Source organism: Perognathus longimembris, chromosome 9, assembly GCF_023159225.1.
Source record: "Perognathus longimembris pacificus isolate PPM17 chromosome 9, ASM2315922v1, whole genome shotgun sequence".
Taxonomy (NCBI): Eukaryota; Metazoa; Chordata; class Mammalia; order Rodentia; family Heteromyidae; genus Perognathus; species Perognathus longimembris.
The window spans coordinates 55,348,599-55,373,661 of record NC_063169.1 but is presented as its reverse complement, the minus strand read 5'-3'; the positions used below and the strand labels follow the sequence as shown (position 1 = coordinate 55,373,661).

At 41.7% G+C, this 25,063-nt stretch overlaps 1 protein-coding gene across 1 annotated transcript; it reads right to left on the bottom strand.

Annotated features, from left to right (window-relative positions):
- Nucleotides 1-8,390: 8,390 nt before the first annotated feature.
- On the bottom strand, nucleotides 8,391-20,174 carry Abracl (ABRA C-terminal like). Its single transcript, XM_048354190.1, has 3 exons — nucleotides 20,024-20,174; nucleotides 15,283-15,349; nucleotides 8,391-8,928 (listed from the first exon to the last, which is right to left on the bottom strand). Exons 2-3 carry the CDS (start codon nucleotides 15,341-15,343, stop codon nucleotides 8,744-8,746), a joined length of 246 nt encoding a protein of 81 aa, XP_048210147.1. The 5' UTR covers nucleotides 15,344-15,349; nucleotides 20,024-20,174; the 3' UTR covers nucleotides 8,391-8,743.
- Between the last annotated feature and the right edge of the window lie 4,889 nt (nucleotides 20,175-25,063).

The following is a 25,063-nucleotide window of genomic DNA, read 5'->3' as shown; positions in this document are numbered from 1 at the left end:
CTTTAGTGTTTTCAGGGTGTCTGTTTTGATTTCGAGGTCTTTAATCCATTTGGAATTGATTTTGGTGCAAGGTGATATATAAGGATCTAGTTTTAGTTTGTTGCATGTGTTGAACCAGCTTTGCCAGCACCATTTGTTAAAGAGGCTATCTTTCTTCCAGGCTATTATTTTAGCTCCTTTATCAAAGATTAAGTAGGCATAGTTCTGTGGGTTCATTTCTGGGTCTTCAATTCTGTTCCATTGGTCTTCAGGTCTGTTCCGGTGCCAATACCAGGCTGTTTTTATTACTATAGCTTTATAATACAGCTTGAAGTTGGGTATTGTAATTCCTCCAGCACTGTTCTTTCTGCTTAGGATTGTTTTTGCTATTCTAGGTCTTTTATTGTTCCATATGAATTTCTGGATTGCTTCCTCTATTTCATTAAAAAATGGTGTTGGAAAATAATCAAAAATAATCAAAAATAAGACACAAACATAAAAATTAAATTAGTCAACTGTGAAGGGAAATATACAAACTGCTTTCTAGAACAGGAATGAATATTCCTGAATGAATATTCAGGAAAGCCTTTTTCAAAAAGACAGTCTTAGCACTTCTTCATCGTTCTCCCTTATCTAGCCTGGACCACAGCAGTGATGCTGGAAGCAGTACAAGCAGTAAAGGCAACAAGCCTGAAGATGAAAAGCCAGGCCAAGGAGAGTTGAGCAGAGAGCTGGGCAGAGCATCACACACCTGCAGAACAGGAAGCCGCATTGTCAACTTTTCTCACCAGGCAGTCCTGATATGATGGGCAACCTAGAAATCTGGACCATCCTCTGTGGCTCCTTACTCTCATGCCACACACCGAATCTGGCCCCCCATTTCAAATTACTTCTCCTCTCAAATACATTTCTTCAATCATTCCCACTATCTCAGGCCTCGCTTTGGACCCTTGGCGTTTGCTTTTTCCATTTCCCTGATGATAATGTTTTCTTACTAGTCTCAGCTTGCACCAAAACTTTAAATGGCCTCCGTTGCCTGTGAAGGCACCGACATCAAGTGCATCACTAGGTCTTAGCATAGCACCTGACTCTTACTTGCCTTGCTAAACTAATTTTTGAGTATGTTTCTTCCCGCCTTCATTCTGGATAAACTGAGCTATTTGGGGTTGTCTATTGTTCCAGAATCTTTCCTCTTCTCTATCCCTGAAATAAAATTCCTGCCTTGATTCATCCTGGCAAATATTTAATCTTCTCTCAGTACTCAATTTATGTCATTCTTCCAGCTTTTCCTGATTCTGTTCCTCCCTTGATTGAACATGCTTAGAAATGTAATTAGGAGATTGATTTTCTAATTCTGTTCTTTTTAAGGAATGGGAATTTTAAAAAGTAGAAACTGTTTACACAGAGAAGCCAGAGTAGGAGAAATAGGAATTTAAGATGGAATTTAAGATCTGGCTGTGGGTGTGGCCAATGGTACAATGCCTGCCTAGAAAGAAGGTGTCATCTACTATATGAGTACCAAAAGTTTATTTTTGGCATGTACATGCATACATATACATATATGTTTACATATGTTGGCCCTTCTCAGCATAAAAATGTTAATAATTATGTGTTTGATTACCAAAAGTGTCCAGCAGGTCAATAATCTAGTATGAAATACAGTTGGCCTCAAAGTACTCTCCGGAGTGGGGAAGGGGTCCTAGAAGACTTTCCAGGGATTATATGTGCAAGGATAGTTTTAAGGGAATCAATCTCTCCATTCTCAAGCCTCAGACCCCCTGTGACTTGAAAGTGGCCAGATTGTTTATAAAGACTCCTCACCCTGACACCCTGTTTCCAAAGTCATTCCCCCTCTTTAAAGGGGGGCAGGCCTCAGCCAGCCAGATTTTCATATTCCATCATGTTATTATAGATGTTGATTAAATATGATTTCTTTGATGTTATCAATGTTATGAATTTATATCACTTTTTGTTATATTAACTTTAGCCCAATCTATACTATAAATTTCATTGGAGTTGCTATCATTGCTTGTGTATACTATAGTTTTGTTGAATCAAAACTTAAATCATACCAGAGTTTTGAACTGTAGAAGTTTATTCCGCAAACAAAAGAATAGTTTTGCAAACTGGAGATCTCAAACCAAAAAATGGCAAGAAACTTGCACCTAGTAGTTACAAAAGATAAAGGAAGTATTTTGACCTTTTTTTGTTTGTTTTTTGTTTTGTTTTGTTGCCAGTCCTGGGGCTTGAACTCAAGGCCTGAGCACTGTCCCTGGCTTCTTTTTGCTCAAGGCTAGCACTCTACCACTTGAGCCACAGCGTCACTTCTGGCTTTTTCTATATATGTGGTGCTGAAAAATCGAATCCAGGGCTTCATGTATACGAGACGAGCACTTTACCACTAGGCCATATTCCCAGCCCTTATTTTGACCTTTTTTGTGATTGGCTGACACTATGACATTCATCTCAAGGCAAGCAATTCTGTTTAAGTTGACTTGAATACTAGCTGTTTATTTTTATTGAACCATGCTGACAAGGGCAAAAAGCTTGGAGCTTGCACCTTCTGTTTCATTTATGATTAGACTTGCCATTGTGGGGAAATTGGCTAACAAGTTTTGGCTAAGTGACTATGAGCAGATGGCTTTACAGTATATCTCAAATGTGGACTCTTTGTTCTTCTTTTTGGTTGCACTGGGGGTTGAACTCAGGCCCCTGCACTTACTTAGTAGGTAATATTCCATTTGAAGCATGACTCTGGCCATTTTTACTATAGGTACTTTTTTGTTTGTTGGTTTAGCTTAGGCTGGCCTGGACCAAGTTCTCCTACTTATTCTTCCTGCATAGATGGGGTGGTAGATGTGAGCTACCATACAAGGTATTTTGCCTTGCTAGCTTCAAACAGTAATCCTTTACATCTCTGTCTCTCAGTCCCTGGGATTACAAGCCTTAGCCTCCATTCCCCACCTTTTTGTTATGGTGCTGGTACTGGGCTTCAACTCAAGAGCCTCATGCTCTTGCTGGTGTTCTACCATTTGATTCATGCCTCCACTTCTAGCTTTTTACTGGTTAATTGAAGCAAAATCTTACAGGCTTTCTGCTTGGGCTGGCTTTGAACCTCAAGTTCGAGTCTCAAGCCTTTTGAGCCACCAATGCCTGGCATGTTTTTGTTTCTCTTAACAGTCAAAATTAACACTTTTATAGACGCTAATAATAATAAAATAAATTGTCCATTAAGTTAGTGTCATTATTTTGTATGTCTCAGAATTGCTGTTAATTTTATACAGTGAGCTGAAAGATACAGTGTCTGAATGATAACCTACTTGACTAATTTTCTTTACAGAGGGACTAATCATAACATCAAGTGTCAGTATTTAATACACAGTTAGGGATAATTATATACTATACTAATTGTCCTTTTAATCATAACGTAGACATCCCTGTGCTTGATCTGTCGCTTATGTACTCAGCATTGATACTGAGATTATTAATCATATAAATGGTCTGACCAAGATCACATGGCTATATAGCAAATGGCAGTGCTAAGAAGCCCATGCCTTTTTGTTAGCAATACCAGTGTATTCCAAAATAATATAAGTAAAATAATTTTAGGTAGTACACAGTGAAGATTACTAGTTAGGTTTTTACACTTTAATATTCATTAGGAAAGAGTACCTAGCACATTAAGTCTATAACAGAAGTTCCTTTTAAGACAGACAGTTCATGGGCTGGGAATATGGCCTAGTGGCAAGAGTGCTTGCCTCGTACACATGAAGCCCTAGGTTTGATTCCCCAGTACCACATATATAGAAAACGGCCAGAAGTGGCGCTGTGGCTCAAGTGACAGAGTGCTAGCCTTGAGCAAAGAGAAGCCAGGGACAGTGCTCAGGCCCTGAGTCCAAGCACCAGGACTGGCCAAAAAAAAAAAAAAAAAAAAAGACAAGACAGTTCAACGGCTCAACATGTATCTACCCCACAATCCAATCTAGTCCTGTCTATATACCCACCACAAGACAAGCATAAGTACAAAGGATATTCACAATAGTTAAATAGAACAACTTGATTTCCATCAACCATAGATAAACTGTCACAGTCATATTGACATGCTATATGCCAATGAAAAAGGAACAAAGTACTGCTGTGCACAGCAATGTGGACGAAGCTCTGACTCACTGTAATGAGTAAATGTGGCAGACACAGAGAACACATCTGTACGACTCCACTTTGATGAAGTTCAAAAAGAGACAAAACTAACATGATGACAGATACTGGAATGGCGGTTACTTGAGGAAGTGATATATTATGTAAGAATGGGTTTGAGGGAAACTGCTGAGACTAGGGGAAAATAAGACAGTGTTGCTAAGTTGCCCAGGCTGGCTCCAAACCCATGGGATCAACAAATCAATCCTTTTATCTCAGCATTACAAGTGTGTACTGCCACATCTATTCCCACAGAAATGTTTTTTGTTTTTGTGCCATTCCTGGGCTTGAACTCTGGGATTTGTTTTTTACCCCCTCTGGGGTGTCTTTTGCTCAAGGCTAAACCCCTACCATTTGAGCCATATCTCCACTTACAGCTTTTTGGTGGTGAATTAGAGACATAAGTCTCACAGACTTTCCTGTCCAGGATGGTTTTGAACTGCAATCCTCTCTGTTCAGCCTCCTGAGTAACTAGGATTACATGCGTGAACCAATAGCACCTGCCCATAAGGGTGTTTTATATCTTCATTTGGGGAGCTTGTGTGTGTGAGCATTTGTGTAAACATGCACATTCCCATTCACGGGATTGGAGAATCATGGAACTGTACACTTACATTCTAGAAAAATCAACACTTGAAATACACTTCCACTTATTAAAATGAACCCGCTATTAACCAGCTATGGATCACACATGTAATACTAGCTTCTTGGGAAGTTAAGAACAGGAGGAATTCAGCTGGATACTGGTGGCTCACGCTTGTAATCCTAACTACTCAGGAGGCTGAGATCTAAGGATTGAGGTTCAAAGCCAGCCCAAGTAGGAAAGTCCCTAAGATTCTTATCTCCAATTAGCCACCCAAAAACCAGAAGTGGTGCTGTGGCTCAAGGCAGTAGAGCAGCCAGCCTTGCACTGAAGAGCTCAGGGACAGCACCCAGGCCCCATGACTGGAAATACAAACAGAATGGGAGGATTTCAGTTCAAGGCCAATGAGGTCAGACAAGTTCACGATACCTTGTCTAGCATGTACAAGGCCCTCGGTTCAATTCCTAGCACTATAAATTAAAATATAGGAGGAAGATGGGGGAAGAGGATGAAGGAAAGAGAAGTATCAGTAAGCCAGTTTCTGTAAATAAATCCAGAAACGTAGGAGTCACCTCACCCAAGGTTCCCAGGAAACATGGCTCTCTAACTGTAACTTCTAACAACTACAATGCTGGCTAACCCTGGGAGGGAGAAGCTAGGCTTTTCTGTCTGAAGACACAGTCCCAGGTCACACAGTATTGGCACTACCAGAAAGTTTATTATACAGCATTATCTTGTGTATCATTCCACAATCTACATTTTCATTAAGATTCTCAGATGGTTTGTGAACTCTGACTGGAAAATAAACGCACTAACAGAGACAGCAAGACAACTGTTTCCCATGCCACAGTTTTATTTTCTTAAATTGGATTGTAAGGGCCTTGTGTGGTGGTAGACAATGTAGTCCCTGCTACCTAGGAGGCAGAGGAAGGAGGATCACAAGTTTGAGGCCAACCAGAGCAAAGCTAGTTAAGACCCTACTGCAAAAACTGAATGGAAACAGAAGGACTAAAGCACAGCGCAAATAGCAGACTACTTGCCTAGCTTGAACAGGCCCAAGGTTCAACTTCCAGTACCACAAAATCTCATCAGTAAACTTCCTAAGAACACTGTAGAATAGTGAGGGAGAGTTCAGGCCTCCAGTTAAGTCTTCCTCTTAGCAGAGTCATCTTGGAAAGCTACCAGATTGATTCTCTTAGGGTGAGAATATAAAATGGAAATAATAATTTTAATAATACCCATTTCAGGGCTGGGGATATAGCCTAGTGGCAAGAGTGCCTGCCTCAGATACACGAGGCCCTAGGTTCGATTCCCCAGCACCACATATACAGAAAACGGCCAGAAGCGGCGCTGTGGCTCAAGTGGCAGAGTGCTAGCCTTGAGCGGGAAGAAGGCAGGGACAGTGCTCAGGCCCTGAGTCCAAGGCCCAGGACTGGCCAAAAAAAAAAATAATAATAATAATACCCATTTCAGTGGAGCTGCCAAGATTCAATTAAACAATACATATGAAGGATTTATTGTGCATTAAGTCCATAGCAAGAGATAATAGTATTAGCTCTTATTACCTTTATCCCTGGTGGATAAAGTAAAAATACATTCATTCATATGGTCAACAAATGTAACTAAACACCCATTATGTACTGGGCATGATTTTCAACAGTGAGGATACAACTCTGAACAAAACCCAACAACAAAAAATCCCTGCCTAGTTGGGGACCCAGTTTTGGCATGAAAGGCAGTAATTGTGTGGCAGATGAGTGCCTCAGGAAAGGAATCCTCTTGGGACAATCTAATTGAGTCCTGAGGTATTCGGCAGCCAGAGGCACTGATTTTTTCTTTCCTCCCAAGATGAGCTGTGACCACTGCCAGGGAAAGAAGTATGCCAAGAGCTCATCAGGCCTTCCCTGGAGACACGCTGCACTGAGGTAGCTCCTGCTTAAAGATTCTTTCTAAAGAATCCTTCAACTCCCTCCCATCAGGCCCCTCCCCAAAACCCTTGTTCTTTTTTGATATATCTGTCTGTATAAATTGGGAAAAATTGTCTCTGTGTCTCTATCAAGTAAACAAAGATGGTACATCACATGGGCCACCGATTTCTACTCCAGGGGAGAGAATAACAAAGGCCATAATCCTTCCAGCTCCCAGCTGGACCAATTCCCCAGTGGGCAAAGCTACTCTGTGGCCATCAGGCCTCCTCAGTGAGTCACCCGGCTTGCACCTACCTGAGGAAGAGAGGGCAGGAAACACTGCTAGTGACAGTTCAACAGGTGGCATTGATTCAGTGGGGGAAGAATTTTCACACTTTTCTCTCTTAATGGTTTTCAATATTTATTTCCCTGTACTTGAAAGGAACCTGTTGTCTAGCTCACAATACATTTTGACCAAACTGAAGAGAAGGCAGTAGGTTGCTTTGGAGACCTTTTCTAGTCTTTCTCCTCTGTCTCACTATGAAGAGCCACTCACTGAGGACACCTAACTAAAAAACCATATTCAGAAAATCATCTTTAGCATGGTAACTTCATCCCCAGACTGAAGTCCCTTAGGGTTGGATTGGGTCCTATAACAAAGGAGGGCACTGTCAGGCCTAAACATAGAAATGGTCCTGAGTCACCCATGATTTTGCCTAGAGCTCTGACTCTGAACTAGAATTGGATTTCCAAGGCCAGCCTCTCTGAATGGCAGGAATCAGGCCTGTTTGTAATGTTCCTCCTATCCAAATCCAAATCAACTGCTTAGAGGCTCAGAGCTACAGGAGCGTTTGCTTCTTTAACTCCAGGCTTACCAGCTACTTTCTTGTCCTTTTTCCTTCTGCAGGGTAAATACACATCAATAGACCACAAACATGCTTGCAATCAACCTTTGCTGAATCATGACACCTCCACTCCCAAGTATTTGATTCTTACCATAATCTAATAATTTTCAAGTGAATCTTAGCTGTGTAAGACACTGGGCTGGAAGTATGGCTCAAGCAGTAGAGTGCTGGCCAAGAATGTTTAAGGCCTTGGATTCAGTCCCTAGTACCCTTATTCAAGGGGAATAGAAAAGAGGAAAGATATTTTTCTTAATGTCGCCAATACAAGAAGTAGCTGTTCTGGGTAAATACACACTGCCAACAAAATAAATATTGTCAACAGAGTACAACTAACACATTGTGGGTTTTTTTTTTTCAATTCGCTTTTTAAGAGTATCATTTTCACATTACAATAACTTTTACTATACTTAATCTACTATATACTTAATATACTAATCTTTTTGAAAAACTCAGTTCTGAGGCACATTCTTAAATGACAAAGAAAGCAATAAGGCAATTTTAGACAGTTCCATGTTTTTATTATATAAACATAACATTCCTTGTGAGACTTGCTCTTCAGTTGGTTTTTCTCTTTGACAGAATGTCAAGTTATCTATAAAAATTGTCTAAGAATGATTTATCAAGGAAATGCTTCCATATCTCCTCAAAACAAAAATAAAAAGCTCCAGTTGGGCACTGGTGGCTCACACCTGTAATCCTACCTATTCAAGATGCTGAGGTCTGAGGATTGAGGTTCAAAGCCAGTCAAGGGAGGAATGTTCATGAGATTCTTATCTCCAATAAACTACTCAGTTTAAAAAGCTGGAAATGGTGCTGTGGCCCAAGTGGTAGAGCACTAGGCTTGAGCACAAAGAGGCTCAGGAACAGCACCCAGGCCCTGAGTTCAAGATCCGGGACCAGCAAAAAAAAGAACAAAACAGCTTCATTGACTACATCTTCCAGTCAACTTTTGCTGAGGAAAATAACAGGATTTGTTTATTTTATACTAGGTAAACATCACCCTTTTCAAGATGTTAAAAAAAAAAAGACTTCTAAAATATGAGTTCCCATTTGTTTTCAAAATTCTATAAAAATACATTATGTAACCGCAGGCTGGTCCTTTGACTTATTCCAGTTTACAAGAAACAAAAATGAAAACGAAACCCAGCAATACACAAAGCTATGGAAACACCTTAATCTTGCAGCAATATAATGTCGACATCATCATGAACACCTTGCAAAAGGAGCTCTCCTGGGTAGGTAACAATCTTCCTTCGTTTTGCAGCTTTGAGAGTTCCCACCAATGCTTCAAAGAGGTTGGCACATTTGTCATCATTGAAGAGGACTCCGAATTTCACACTTAACTGTCCATCAGCATCTAATTTGAGAAAATACAATATCAACAAATGCACAGTCTGTTTCTTGCCTCCATGTCTAGCAAATAAAACCTTTAATCAGCATCTAATTATGAGCCAACTAATACTATAATTTAACACTTGGTTGTAAGCTCAAATAGCTTCTTCCTATATCCAAGATTCCCAGATTCAGTATGTTGTACACATAAGGTCTCCTGGCCTTTGTATTATCTAGATAAACTGAAAGAGAAACAAGAAACACTTTCAAAAGGTGACTATGCTACAGTATTGAGGTTGTGGGCAAATTTCCTCGTTTTGATTTTTTTTTAATGTTAGGTAACAAATCAATGAAGATAACAGATAAAAAGAGAAATCTGGGATCAAGATCACTGTTTCTCAAGTGTGTTCTAATATATTCAGAATCCGCCATCTTTAAAATGTGGCCAGGTGCTAGCAGCTCACACCTGTAGCAACTCAGGAGGCTGAGGTCTGAGGATCGCAGTTTAAAGCCAGCCCAGGCAAGAAAGTCTGTGAGACTCTCATCTCCAATAAACTACTCAGAAAATGCCAGGAGTGGTACTGTAGCTTAAGTGGTAGAGTGCTGGCCTTGAGCAGAAGAAGCTTAGGGACAGCGCCAAGGGCCAGAGTTCAACCCCCAGGACTGAAAAACAAATAAGTAAATAGATAGATAGATAGACAGATAGATAGATAGATAGATAGATAGATAGATAGATAGATAGACAGACAGATAGATGAAGTGTTGGACATCGTGGCTATAACTCATACTAGTAATCCTAGCTACTGAGAAGACTGGGATCTGAAAATTGAGGTTTGAAGTTAGTCCAGGTAGAAAGTCCATGAGATTCTTAATCCCAATTAACCACTAAAAATCTTGAAGGAGTAATGTGAATCAAATAGTAGAGCATCAGCCTTGAGCAAAAAAGGAAAAGAGCCAGTGCCTAAGCCCTGAGTTCAAGCCCCATTACTGGCACAGAATAAAAGCAAGTCCTCAGTTATCCATCCTGACCATTAAACCTCCATTTCTGTGCCCTTTGCTTATCTGTTCTTCTCTCCATATAGATCCAATCTTAAGGAACTGTTTGCTATTGCCCGGGATACCATAAGGGGTCCTTCTTTGTAATTTTGCCCATGTTAAGCCATATATGCCAAGCATCCCAGACCCCTTTTCCCACATAAATCATTTTTCTTCAAGAGCAAACTCAAATACAAGAGAAGTCATCAAGTAGTCCCACTTTTTTATAAAACTGAGTATGTCTATCAAAGCAGTCACCATTAACTATACTAGGAATACTTAACATTTATTGAGTACTTGCTGTGTCCCTGGAACTGTCCAATGCACTTTACAATCATTAAAATTCACTCAATCCTCATTTCATGGACGAGAAGGCACCATTGATTGCAAGAAACACCCTTATTTTATATTCCAATTAAAGGGCTGGGAAGGTGGCTTAGTGGTAGAGTGCTTGCCTAGCATGCATGAAGCCCTGGGTTTAATTCCTCAGTACCACCTAGACAGAAAAAGCAGGAAATGGTGCTGTGGCTCAAATAGCAGAGTGCTAGCCTTGAGCAAAAGAAGCTCAGGGACAGTGCCCAGGCCCTGAGTTCAAGTGCCAGGACTGGCAAAAAATATAGAGAAAATAAAAAACCAATTAAACTGCCAATTTCAATATGACACACAGTGTATTATGATACATTCTTATTTTCAAGATTTTAAAATGTGAAAAAGGTACTTGAATTGTTTAGATACAGTATTTGTTATTATTATACAAATAATGAAACCAAAGAAGCTGGAAAGTGTAATAATGTGCCCAAGCTCACACATGGAGTGTGTAGATGAGCTAGGATTCATTGCAGAGTAATGAAATGTATGATGGCTGACAGTCTGACACCAGAGTCTACATTCTTTATCTTAAGACTGTATCTCACCTATGTTCTCCCAGGCTGCCTGGAACTTGCTATGTAGCCCAGATTGGCCTTGAATTCTCAACCCTGCTGCCTCCACTTCCCAAGTGCTGGAATTATAGGCATATACCAAAGCATCATACCCCACTGAGTTCACATATTAATTTGTCTACCTTCCAGATACTTAAGAAGACCTAAAAGGTTAAAATGTAAGTATATTTTTTTCATTATCTCTTACATTTGAGCAGAAGGAGATACTCCGGAAATACCTGTTAGTTGAAAAAAAAAATTCAATCTCCAAATAATCATTCTCCACTTTATCTTTTCTGTCTGGATGAAAAATGAGACTTCTCAGGATTTGACTTTAAAAGAAACAGATAAAACTTCCCTCCATCAACTTGTACCTTGAACTCATATATCAGCATTACTCCGGACACACCTTAAATAATTAACACATGCCAGAAGAGTTGATAAACTTCCACCAGTGCTTTCCAATTCTGTAAGTGATCTTTTACTAAGAACAAGCAAGCCAGGGTGAGGCAAAGATGCAAAGTTTAAAGTATTTTCATGTACACAGAAGTAATGATAATTAGTTCAAATCCTTTAATTTATTCAGCTGCTGACTTTGAAACAGAGTTTTCATCTGCAGTAGTAAAATGTATTCATCCAGGATGTCAAGGTTATAATTTTAAAGCCAGTTGAATTTAACCCATCTAGGTTGACATAGATAAGAAGAAAATGCAACCAATATTTAGAAATATGCCTTTGACAATTCAAATGGAAGTGCTCCCACATAGCACAATCTTCTGGAGCTCAGGAGAAACTTGAGGCAGGACAGAAAGTGGGACATCCCTAACAAAAACAAAACTCACCAAACTCCCATCAGTTGAGTATGGTGAAGCAGGTAGGAGAAAAATGGACTTAGGCCAGACTGTCCATCTGTTTGACTGGAGAACTAAATAAATTACATTCTCCCACATAATTCTCAGTGTTGCCCATAAACATCCAATGCAGTCCCATTTCAAATTCAACTCATGTATCATCTGCCCTGCCCTAAACTTCAAAGATTCACCTGAGATTCAAGGTTTAACTCAGAGCTGTAGTTCCCAATAATCTGTTTCACTAGGACCATACTAAAGTGAAGGACACAGTTAAGTTTAGTACACCATCTTGTTTTTGATAGTTGCCTCATGAGTCTGTATCTGTTTTCATCAATGATGTAGTAAGAGGGACAGGAACATATCTGTGTCACTTGTATTTACACAAGACTTGGCATATGTGGGTGCTCAACAAACAATAACTTACAATATGATCAAACTCACCTGACAGTCACATTCACACATATATATGCCCCCTTTGTCTTTCCTAGTGCATTTCAGTAACAACAGCTCAAATATGATATAGAAATAATAATGGCTAGCCAGGTGCCGGTAGCTCATGCCTGTATCCTAGCAACTAAGGAGACGGAGATCTGAGGATGGTGGTTCAAAGCCAGACCAGGCAGGAAAGTCTGTGAGACTCTTATCTCCAATAAACTACTCAGAAAAAGCAGGTGGAGCTGTGGCTCAAGTGGTAGAGCATTAGCTTTAAGAGAGACTCAGGGATAGAGCCCAGGCTGAGCTCAAAACCTAGGATTAGCAGTAACAACAACGATGATGATGATGATGATGATGATGATGATGATGATGATGATGATGACTGGAGAAGACCAAAAAGAGCAGGAACGGCTGCGGATGTGACTTGGTGCAGAGTCATATTCGTATGTCTGAGAGTATAGGTTCCATCCTATACTTGGTGGGAAGCTTGGTGGGAAGGGACGGTGAGAATAACAACCCCCAAAGATATCCACATCCAAATCTCTGCACTCTGTGGATATGTAACCTTCCATACCAAAAGGGGCTTTTCAGATGTGATTAAGTTAAGGTCCCTGAAGTGAGATTATTCTGAACTATCTGGGTCAACCCAATACAATCACAATCTTCCTTAAAAATGAAAGACAGGCCAGGTGCTGGTGACTCACACCTGTAATCCTAGCTGCTCAGGAAGCTGAGATCTGAGGATCAAGGTTCAAAACCAACCCAGATAGAAAAGTTCCTGGGAGACTCTTATCTTCAATTAACCACCAGAAAACTGGACATGGTGCTGTAGCTCGAAGTGGTAAAGTGCTTGCCTTGAGCAGAAGATCTCAAGGACAGTGCCCAGGCCCTGAATTCAAGCCCCACGACCAACAACAACAAAAGAGGCCAAAGTGATGCAATGTGAAGACTTCATAAGTTCTTGTTGACTTTGAAGACTGAGAAATGGGGCCATTAGCCAAAGTATGGAGGCAGGCTCTAAAAACTGAAAAAAAATAAAGAATTGAACACACACACACACACACAGACCTATAGAAATGAGTATCGCTTGCAACATCTAGATCTTAGCCCAACAAACCCATCTCAAACTCCTGGACTACAGAAGACAGAAGGGTGTTAAGAGATAATAAAGGTATTATTGTATATCACTAGATTTATGCTAATACGTCATATCGGGCATAGGAAACAAGTGCAAAGGACATAGAGCTTAATGGCTTGATGGAAGTTTCAACTTGTAAAGTGTGCCCTGTTATTTCAAGCAGAATTTGTGACTTTTAAGTAGACAGAGTTTTAATGAGAATTAAGTGGCTGAGAATATAGTTTAGTGGTACAGGGCTTGCCTAGCGTGCATGAAGCCCTGGGTTTGATTCCTCAGTACCGCAGGAACAGAAAAAGACAAAAGTGGCGCTGTGGCTGAAGTGGTAGAGTGCTAGCCTTGAGCAAAAGAAGCTCAGGGGCAGTGCCCAGGTCCTGAGTTCAAGCCCCAGGACTGGCAAAAAGAAAAAAGGAAAAAAAAATAGAATTAAGTTGCAATGAAAATGATAGAACAGCTTTTTTGTTGTTGTTTTTGCCCTTTTTTAAAAGACAGAATCTCCCTCTGTAGCCTAGACTATTCTCAAACTCAACAATCATCCTGTCTCTGCCTCCTAAGAGCTAGGATTGCAGGCATGAGTCAACATGCTCAGCCACAAAACAATCCTGATACTTTCTAAAGCTGTTTTTTATTTGCATGATATAATTTTGAATGTTTTTACTCTATTATCTAGTTGTTGAGTATGTCTGTTGTTCTTGTTATTTTCCATATGCTCCTCCCTAAGTTCTTACCCATCCTATATGAGAGGTACTAAAGTTATAAGCACAATAGGAAGTCTCATTACAATTTAAGGAAAAGACTAATACCACCAATTTTTACATATCACTATCTTCACAATAGCTGTTCAAGAAAAAGATTACTTTAAAAAGAATACCTATTTTAGGGCTGGGGATATGGCCTAGTGGCAAGAGTGCTTGCCTCGTGTACATGAAGCCCTGGGTTCAATTCCCCAGCACCACATATATAGAAAACAGCCAGAAGTGGCACTGTGGCTCAAGTGGCAGAGTGCTAGCCTTGAGCAAAAAGAAGCCAGGGACAGTGCTCAGGCCCTGAGTCCAAGCCCCAGGACTGGCAAGAAAAAAAAAAAAAAGAATACCTATTTTAAATTTTACTTTAAATGTTATAATAAATTTACTTTAAAATGTTATACATTCAAAATTGTACAAAACCCAAGAATTTTGAGAAAATTAAAGACAATTTATAGTATAATTTTAGTCTCAGTCCCTAGTCATTTGAAAGTTTGCAACATGATGGCAAGACAAAAGCAGAAAACAGGATTTTTTTTTTTTAATTTATGTTTTGCCAGTCCTGGGGCTTGAATTCAGGGCCCGGGCACTGTCCCTGGCTTCCTTTTGCTCAAGGCTAGCACTCTACCATTTGAGCCACAGCGCTACTTCTGGCTTTTTCTGTTTATGTGGTGCTGAGAAATGGAATCCATGCTACACAAGCACTCTACCACTGGGTCACATTCCCAACCCCAGAAGACAGGAATTTTAATAGGGAAAAAAATTAAAAAGTGAATATAGTTCAATTACCAGATTTTTAAATACAACCAGATGAAAGCCCAGTAATTTTCTTTCCATTCAAAGGATAATGAAACATCTCAACTATCCTTTGCCTCCCTACATCTCAAACAGCCCTCCATGACGAGGAGGATTGTGGGCACAGAGGCTCTCATGTGCTGTGAAGCCCTCAGCTTTACCCTTCCCAAGCTTGTCCAGAGTGCTGGTCCTGCCGGCTCTGAGGGGAATGTAGAAGAAATGATTTGTGTTAAGAACACTTACCTTTGGGGTGTGGTGACTTACATCTATAAATCCCAATTACTCTGGAGGTGGATTTCAAGTTTGAAGCCAATCTAGGCAAAGTTAGCCAGTTATCTCACAGTTATCTCTCCATTAGCCAAATCTCAAAAGTGAAACACACACAAAAGCACTGGGGCATGGTTCAAGTGGTAGAGCAAGCACAAGGCCCTGGCTTTAATCCTCTGTACCTCAAGAATTACTTACTTTTTGAGCCCAAACGATGAATTTCCTCCACTAAGAGGTTAACTTCATGATCCACATTCATTGCTGCCTGAAAGAAAAAAAAAAAAAAGAAGAAGAAACACGTGTATGTTACTGCCATCTCTTCATTCTGCCCAACACACACATTACAACAACAGCCCTTTTCTCTTTTCACTTAGCATTTGTCACTATGACTTACCACATCCCTTCATCCCTTTCCTTAAAACTGTGTGATGTGCACAGCACTGTGACCTCACTTTCTCTCTACCTGTTTAACTCTACCCTCAGCTGACCCACTGCTGAGTTCCACAGGCCACGGAGGAGAAGGCAGCCATTCTCCTTATCCATCGATTACTCTAAGCAGATCTTCCTCACCACACTTAGCTAGGAACCCACAAAAGGTAGCTAGTGTAGCATCAGAGCTTGGGACAGAGAAGGGCCTGGAACCAACAGCTGTGTAATCAGAGGTCTCTAATACAATGTCCAAAGCCTTACAGAAAGCCACAGAAGGCGTTGTGGAAGTCACAAGAGAGAAATGGATCAAGAACACAAGTGGAAGAGAGGGGGTTCTAGACATGTGCAAAATTACAGAGGCAAAACAAGAAAATGCATAGCACACTTGAAGCAAGCCTTGATCTAGGTGCTGGGATTGCCAACATAAACCACATACTCTCTGCTTTGGGAGCCTGAGGTTGAGTAGGGGAGGCAGATTAATACCCTAACAATTTCAATCCTCTCAATCAGTGCAGTGATAACTCAAGGTAACATATAGGAGTTGTCTGGGCAGTGTCCAAGTTAACCTGACTCCAGTATAGAGCTTGGGGTGAAGCTCATTCATCTTTAGATAAGGAAGAGTCCAGAAGTAACAGAAGTTGAGACTTATTTTGGTTGCAAATTCTTCCACAAGCTGGGTTCTGAGCACAGTCTATGCATTGTCCTTACTATCTCTAGGCTCCAGCAGCATAAGACATTGTTTTTATTCTATTCCTCAAATCTCTTGGCTCTTACTTCCAGCCTTTGCCCACAGTTTCTTTGGCACTGACCATTGCTACTCCTCTTTCTTGAAGCTAAGGCACATATCCAGTCCCACATAGATGTGACTTCTTCCATGAAGCCTTCCAGAGCCCTAAAGCTTCCCCGTTGTGTTTCCTCAGCATTGTGTGTCCCTCTTCATCTCCATTAGAATTGCTTGTTTTCACTAAAAGGCAAGTACCTCTCCACAGGGATCTGACTGAAATGCTCTAAGCTCATCTCTGGCACTAAAAGTAAAGGTTAAATAAATAGTGTGCTGGTTTTTCTGAGTTTCTGGGCTGAAAAGAACAAGCAAAAGGATGAGAGGGGATAGAACTACACCTGTGGGAGCTTCTGAACACAGACTTTAATATGGACCCATTCATCCAATCTGTCTTCAACTCATAATCTCCATACTGAATAAGGGACTAAAAAAGTAGGGTTAGTAGGGATGGGAGGGAAAAACTGGGAGAAAGCAAGGGAGAGGGTGACATTGTCTAAAAAGAAATGTACTCTTAACCTGATTTATGTAACTGTAACCCCTCTCTACATGACCACTATAATAATAAAAAAATTTAAGTAGGCTTGTAGGTATAGATTGGTTAAGGTGCAATTTGGGAGGAACAACTCTATCTAGATGGATATTAAATAATTCCTTGTCATTTTTAATAACAAGAGCAATACTTATGACTATTTACCTGTTCAAAGGATACTGATTGGAAGGGACACCAGATTTTCTATCAGTTAGTAACTAACAGTACTCCTACTATCTGCTATGTTATTTATGTGAACATTATAATTTAAGGAGCTTGCACTGCAATAAATATGCATAATTTTCAATTTAATGCATCTACATAAAATGTTACAGCGTGTGAATATTGGGGACTTTGTGTTGGTTGACATTCTATCTACAACATTACAGGTAACAAGAAAAATTTAAGAGACTGGAAACCTACAACACACGCAGTGGACACCTCCACCATATGAAAGGCCTAAAAACCACACCATGAGAACAATGGCAGGAGACAAAATTATTAATTTCAAGACTGTATCCAAGACTGGCCTTGGACTTGATGTGCTCCTGTCTCAGGATCACAAGTACCCAGGAGACAACTCATTTACACATTCCCAGTGTCCAGTCCCCACACTGGCACTGGCCGTCTAATTTTGTTTGGACCAAGCATTTGTTTCCTTACTCTACATCCACCTATCTTGGATAAACCCTTATTCAGGGATCCAGAAGTGGTTCCAGGGCAGGAGGATTGGTTTGAAGACTTCTGGTAGGTGATTCCATGTAAAATAATCAAGTTCAGCCCCAACATTGTGTTAGACCTACCAGTATAACAACACTCTCCCTTCCACTGGTTTCTAACAAGATTCGACCATGATATAAATGACCACCACATGAGAAGAGAATACCAAGAATCAAGTTAACATCAAGAAAATTCAGCCATAAACCAATGAACCCACCCATGACCCTGAACATCAAGGTTATAAGAACCAATGCTACCTTTCTCAGTTTTATTTGTGCTGCTTTTCTGAGTTTCTATTCTTATGCATTAAAAAACATTAACCCATAAAGTTAGTTTAGAGATCTGCTTCTATTTTTTTTATGTACTTACATGAGTGGTCTTGTTTTGTATTGCTCTATTGGGTACTAGGTATAGATAGATATAATAGGAAAGCAGAGTTGAGAGCCATCCTCCCCCATACTGCCTAACAATCAAAACTATGCCTGATCATGTTCCCTGTTCCTGGGAGCATGAATGCAGAAACAGAAAGGATCTGTGAGCAATAATGAAGTAGTTAGCCTACATGGGACAGAAGGGGGAATGAAGTACCCAAGATTGAGGACTTCTCCAATCCTCAGATTGATTTCCCCAACTCTGGAAACTGATCTCTTCATTCCCAACTCCATTCGGACTTTGATCTCCCTTAATAATGAGAAACTAAGAGGAAATCCCTCTAGTATGTACAACACGAATCTCTGCATTATATTAGGCAGATGTACATTTCATCCAGTTCTAAGAATGGATGTATTTCTTTATAATTACTTACTTACTGAGTTCTCTAACCAGGCTCATTCATACAATTCTAAGAACCTTGCAGAGCACCTATTCATTTCATCTTATGGATAATGAAACAGGCTGAGAGGGGTTTACTCCTCACAATTACACACCATCTGTCCCTCCCTCCCCCTATTCTTCTTCTTCTCTTGCTGTCATGCAAAGGCACTTGATATAATCTTTGTATGAAATGTTACAGGCTGGGTACTTACACTAAAGCAGATCTCTTAACAAAGCAAGAAAGGCTTCCTGCCCAGACCCCTATAAATAGGAAAATAACAGATTTAGAAACTACTGCTGACATATAGAATTTGGTGTGCCTTATTCGATTATTTAGAGGAGAGAGACACAAAGAAAAGAGGGGACCTAATTGTTACACGGGACTTGGAAGACCCTTGACATCTTAAAAGAACAGAAGCCTGGGGAGCACGATCTGGACAATAAGAAGAGCTGTGAACAGAGGAAGTCTAATGGGAAGAAAGAGCCTGTCAGTGAGAGGCTGCAAGGGAAGACGAAGGCAGATGCTAGACGGGCCTTATGTCACTGAGTCTAATCAGCCCGTCTGTCACTGAATCTAATGAGGCCCAGTGCCCGAGAATCACAAAAGTAGGTATTCCACCACTCTATCATACTTGGTGTTTTGTTTTGTTTTTAAGTTTGGTGGCAAATATGTGTAGATGTTCTACTGCCTGAGAAGACGTGATCTCCTGGAAATCAAAGCCAACTTTGCACGTGGCCGGAGCACTTTGGTAGTCCAGCCCAGCTCAGCGCAGCCCAGCCCAGCTCAGCTCAGCCCAGACCCCGGCTTTATCATCAACCGCAAGCGCTGGTCAAAGCACGACCTTCCTGGTTCCGTCTTCCTGCCTCCCTCATCCCCCGCGCGCGCACACTCCATATTTGGTCATGCATCCTCCAACTTTGGGGTCTAGCCAAGTAAAGGTCCCTAAACCCGGTGTCTGGGTGTGGAAGGGGGAGGACCTTCCCAGGGTCACCCCTGACTGGTGCAGGGATGAAAGCGCTGGACTCGCGCCCCCCCTCCCCCGCCTCCCACTCCAGGACGACAGGGCGGGCTCCCGGGGAGGGCCGCGTCCCGGAAGCCTTTGTCTCCACCTGGGCCCCGGGAGAGATTGCGCCCACAGAGGAGGGCGAACACCGACCCTGCCCGGGGCTGCACGAGCTCTCCCCGCACCGATCGGAGCCCTGAGCCGCACCCCCTCTCCCGCACTGCAGAGCGCACGGACACCGCCGCCCCCCCCCCACCCGCGACCACCGACCCTTTCCAGGCAGCCTCTTCCCCGCGCCCCAGCGCGCTCCCCGGCCCAGCTCCGGGGAACCGCCACCCGGGTCACCGCCAAGTGCAAATCCCACACCTGGCCCAGCGGGAACAAATCGTCTCCCCCGCCGCCCTCTTCCCCGACCGTCCTCGTCCCGCAGAACGCACGGGAGCCGAGTGCGGAAGTGTGCGGGAGAAGTGCGGGCGCGGGAGCGCGCGGGCCCCGGGCCCCGCGGCGGTGCAGCTCACCGCCTGCAGGCACCGGAGTCCCCTCGCGGTCTCCAATCCCCGCCCGCCGCACCCCACGATCTCCGCCCGCACCTCCCACCCCAGACTGTCTGGCTGCGGGACACTCGGTCCCACCTTGCCCTGTCTCCACCCCCCTTGGTCTCACCGCTCCGCTTCCCGGTCTTTTCCGAATGAAGAGCTGGGCCGCGTCGGTGTGCACCCGGGTTTCCTCAAGGCACTGGGGAGGAAGGGCCTGGAGAAGGAGGCGCCGAGGCCGGCAGAGAGGCTGTGGAAGGGGACGAGGAGGAGGAGCCGTGGCAGAGTTTAGGCTCTTGGAAAGGGGCCTCCCACACGCCCTGGGACCAGCCTATGAGCAGCAGAGAGGGGAGGAGACGCCCCAGAAGAGGGCCGTCCCCAGACTGGGGCGCTCCCCCCCCCACCCCCCGCCGGCTTTTCAGTGCCACCTGGAGCAACCCCCTTGCCTGGGGTTTCCTACCTGGATTTCCCTCCAAGCTCGAGGAAGCCGGGCGTCCCCGACGTGTAGCGCTCTGAGCTCGCCCAGGAAAACCGTGACTACCCGCTGTTCCTATTTGCCACGAATGGGAACGTCCGGAAAACGATCACGAATGACTGAGGATGGTCCAATTTGCAACGAAATGCATTCCTGAAAGCCAGTTCGTTGTACTCACAAGCGATTCTTACCTGGATGAAACTAGCTTTTGATTTTAGTTCGGTATAGATTTCTTCCCTTCGTTAGTTCCTACGTTTAACTCATTTATAATTCGGTTTACTCGCCAATCCTGTCATTGTAGTCACTTTTATTTGTGCGCAGGTAGATTTGTAATATGCTTATTGTAACCAGGGTTTGGGGAAGCTGATACAAACTATTCCAGAACAAAAATTGCAGGAGTAATTAGAAAAAATTTAAAAAAAGCCCTCTCCTCGCCACCAGGAATTACCAGAGATCACACTAGCGACACACACACACACACACACACACACACACACACACACACACCTCAACAGATGTATCAATGGCCATAGAAGTTACCCACAGTTTTCATCAACCAGGTGATAATGAGCAATTGTCAGGTAAGTATTTGGTAAGTGATAATTTGTAAGCCAATCAAAGTCTCATTTGACAAATGAAAGTGGAGGATACAGAGAGCCACTCATCTGACAGAAGGCTTGAAGCTGAGAGGATCAAAATGGGCCTTCCATTAAACAAGATTAATGACTAACCTGAAACAGCATGAAGTGGTAGGAGCAGGGGAAGAGGAGCGTAGATAGTGAGGGAAGGAGAGCAGCAAAGAAAGGCCTGCTTTCCAGACCCCAGTGGCTGTGCTGAATCTGTTCTCTTCCCTCCATGGACCCTACTTAGCATTCTATACAGTCAACACCCGTCCCACCGATGGGACTGAAAATGAATCTGTTTTATAATCACCAACAAAGTTGTGATTCTGCTAAACTACTCAGGTCAATTTTAGTTTAAAGCAATTCCAGGATCCTTTAAGGCCAGATTTTTCTCCTTATCAACAAAAGGCTATACTTTATATCTTTCAGTAGTCTACATAATGCAAAAGTTAAAATTTAAGAAAAATATCGTGCTTAGAAATCCTTATAGTTTGGAAGCCAAGAAGTCTCAAACTAAAGGTCTACATCTGAGAGCCTTTGTACTCTGTTATTTCATGAAAGAAGGTAAAAGGTGAGGGGCACACATTCCATAGAAGAGGGACCCACTCCCACAATAACTAACCCCCTCCTCCTGCAATGAGATTAGAGCCCTTGTGATTTAATTGTCTTCCAGATACCACCTCTCATCACTCATTGGGTTGGGGGGATATGTTCTACCCATGACAGTAGAGATCCAAAAATATCCTATGCACACCTCCAGGTTCATTGCATCATTACTCACAGTAACCACCATATGGAATCAACCAAAGATGTAAAGATGGATAACTGGAAAAGGGAAATGTTGTATATATACCACATAGGATAGAATGCTATTCGGGTTTGTAAAAAGAAAGTTCTGCAGCGAGATATCACTTCTATGTGGAATCTTTTCTTTTCTTTTTGCCAGTCCTCAGGATTGAACTCAAGGCCTGATCACTATCCCTGGTTTCTTTTTGCTCAAGGCTAGCACTCTACCACTTGAGCCACAGCGCCACTTCTGGCTTTTTCTACATATGTGGTGCTGAGGAATCAAATCCAGGGCTTCATGTGTGCGAGGCAAGCACTCTACCACTAGGCCATATTCCCAGCCCCTCTATGTGGAGTCTTAAAAGTCAGAAAGACCAGTGGTTTTAAGAACTGAGGAAGACAAAAGATGAAGATATAGCTAAGAGCTACAAAGTTCTCCTCACACTATGTATTTTAAGTTCTGGAGATAAATTGCACAGCATTAACTATAGCTAAAGACAATGTTTTGTACACTTGAAATATGCAAACAGATTAGATCTAAACTGTTCATGATACAAAAATAAGGATATCAGACAATGAATATATAAATTAGCCTGATATATTAATTGATCTGATGTATACATATATCAAAATACCACATTGTCTATCAAAATACCCCAATTTTTTGTCAGCTATAATTCAATCCATTTTTTTTAAAAAAATAATGCAATAACTCATCCCTGTAATCCTCACAACGTTTTTTTTTTTTTGCCAGTCCTGGGCCTTGGACTCAGGGCCTGAGCACTGTCCCTGGCTTCTTCCCACTCAAGGCTAGCACTCTGCCACCTGAGCCACAGCGCCCCTTCTGGCCGTTTTCCATATATGTGGTACTGGGGAATCGAACCGAGAGCTTCATGTGTAGGAGGCAAGCACTCTTGCCACTAGGCCATATTCCCAGCCCAATCCTCACAACTTGGCAGGCAGAAACTGGGAAACAAGTCAGAGGCCAACTTGGGCAAATAATGATTAGTGAGATTCTATCTCCACCAGTGGCAGGTATCTGTCAACCCCATTGGACTGTCAACAGTCCAATGTGGCCTGGTCATAAAACAGGAACTTACTCAAAAGAACAGCAACACCAAAAGAGCTGGTGGAATAACCCTAGTGGTAGATTACCTGCTCAGCAAGTGGGAGGCCCTGAATGCAAACCCCAGTCTGCCAAAATGAAAACAATGATATTGAAAAGACAATAAAGTATTTAGGAATAAATTTAAATTAAAAAGTGCAAGAGTTGTATACTGAAGGTTATAGCATAATGTTGACCTGAGCATGGTGGTACATCCCTGTAATCCTATCACTCTCCCAAGACTGAGGTAGGAGGATTGTGTGTTTGAGGCCAGCCTGGGCTACACAGCAAATTCAAGTCATCCTGAGCTGTACACATAACAAGACTCTGTTATTTCATTTCATTTAATAATGATGATAAAAGAAAACTTCAAAAATGGATCTGTGATTTTCTAGGTTTGTTTTGTATTAGCTACCAGTCCCATATACATATTTTCATTGACACTTAAATAAACTGAAAGAAAATAGCATTAATTATTCATTTCCCCAGTCACAGTTCAAGTGAGCTTTATGCCAACTTGGGTTCTCAGTTATGTGAACTATGACAAAAGTTGCTACAGTCTGTGGTTTTAATTAATACATTAATTTGACTTTGCATTAGAAGCTACACTGCACTCACTTCTCCTTAGTAAACTGTAAGGTTTTTGAGGGTGGACAGTATCTTACTCATTTAGTATTGAATGGTGCCAGCTTGGCACCAAGTCTGGAAGGGAGTGGAACAGAAAGAGCTGTTTGGTTGAATGGAGTGAAGATGGACTAACCTCTTAACCCTTTGTGTGGGGGAGGTCATGATTACAGATTACCCATGTAAATCACATGTATTATCTTAGCTACTGTACATTGAAGAAGAATACTTCAAAATTTAGCATATATTGTGCATAAATAATTATCTACATTGATATCTACTCTGCTTTTATTGTGAGATCAACGTCTCTTATGCTTGCCCTTGCTCTCTGTAGGTTAGATTTAATATGGAAAAATTAGCTGAATATAATTGCAATGGACTATAGTGGAGCAAGTAGTTATCACACAATATAATAACTTACAACATGATGTAGATTTAAAACATTAATTGCATGTAAGATTCTTCATAAAAGCTACCCTTTAGCTATCACTTTTTAGTAAGTAGGCCAAATAATCATTTAACTTTTCCTGAGAGAGCTTCCTCTCAGAGAGATGTTCCCAAGAAAGATAAGTGGAAATATGGCTTGACATTTTGTGAAGACAAATTTTAAAGAACAAAACTGGGTGCTGGTGGCTCATGCCTGTAATCCTAGCTACTCAAGGCTGAGATCTGAGGATTGAGGTTTGAAGCCAGCCCAGGCAGGAAAGACTGTAAGATTCTTACCAGTTAATCACTGAAAAAGATGGAAGTGGTGCTGTAACTAAAGTGAAAGAGTGCTATCTTTGAGCAAAAGGAGCTTAGGGAGAGTGCCCAGGCTGCAAGTTCAAGATTCAGGACTGGCAAAATAAAACCAAAAAAACTTAAAGAGCCATTCCTAACAATAAATCTTTAAAGCCTTTTTATCCATTTTTTCTATATGTTTAATTAAAGGCTTTTTTCACAAACTATATTTAATAACCATAGAATTAAAGACCAAATAGTGTGGCTTTTTCCTGATGGTGATATAATTACTGGACAATTAATAGGTTTCAAATTTATGATAGAAAAGAAAGATGGTAGAGCTGGGAATATGGCCTAGTGGCAAGAGTGTTTGCCTCCCATACATGAAGCCCTAGGGTCGATTCCTCAGCACCACATATATAGAAAACAGCCAGAAGTGGTGCTGTGGCTCAAGTGGCAGAGTGCTAGCCTTGAGCAAAAAGAAGCCAGGGACAGTGCTCAGGTCCTGAGTCCAAGCCCCAGGACTGGCCAAAAAAAAAAAAAAAAAAAAAAAAGACGGTAAGTTAGGTATGTAACAGTAATGAAAAGGTTTAATATTGATTATTTAGTAGTTCAAACAATTATATTTGTCATGCAATTATAACCATAAATCAAATATTTATTAAACAAATATTTATTGAGTACCTGATATGGTACTCAATGATAAGTCTCTTCGGGTGACCTATAATAGAGGCTTTGGTCTGATAACAAGGACCATTCACTTTGTTAGAAAAATGCTAAATAATGCTGGACCTAAGATTGCATAGGTCCCCTATGTAATTCTCCCTTCTCGATGTT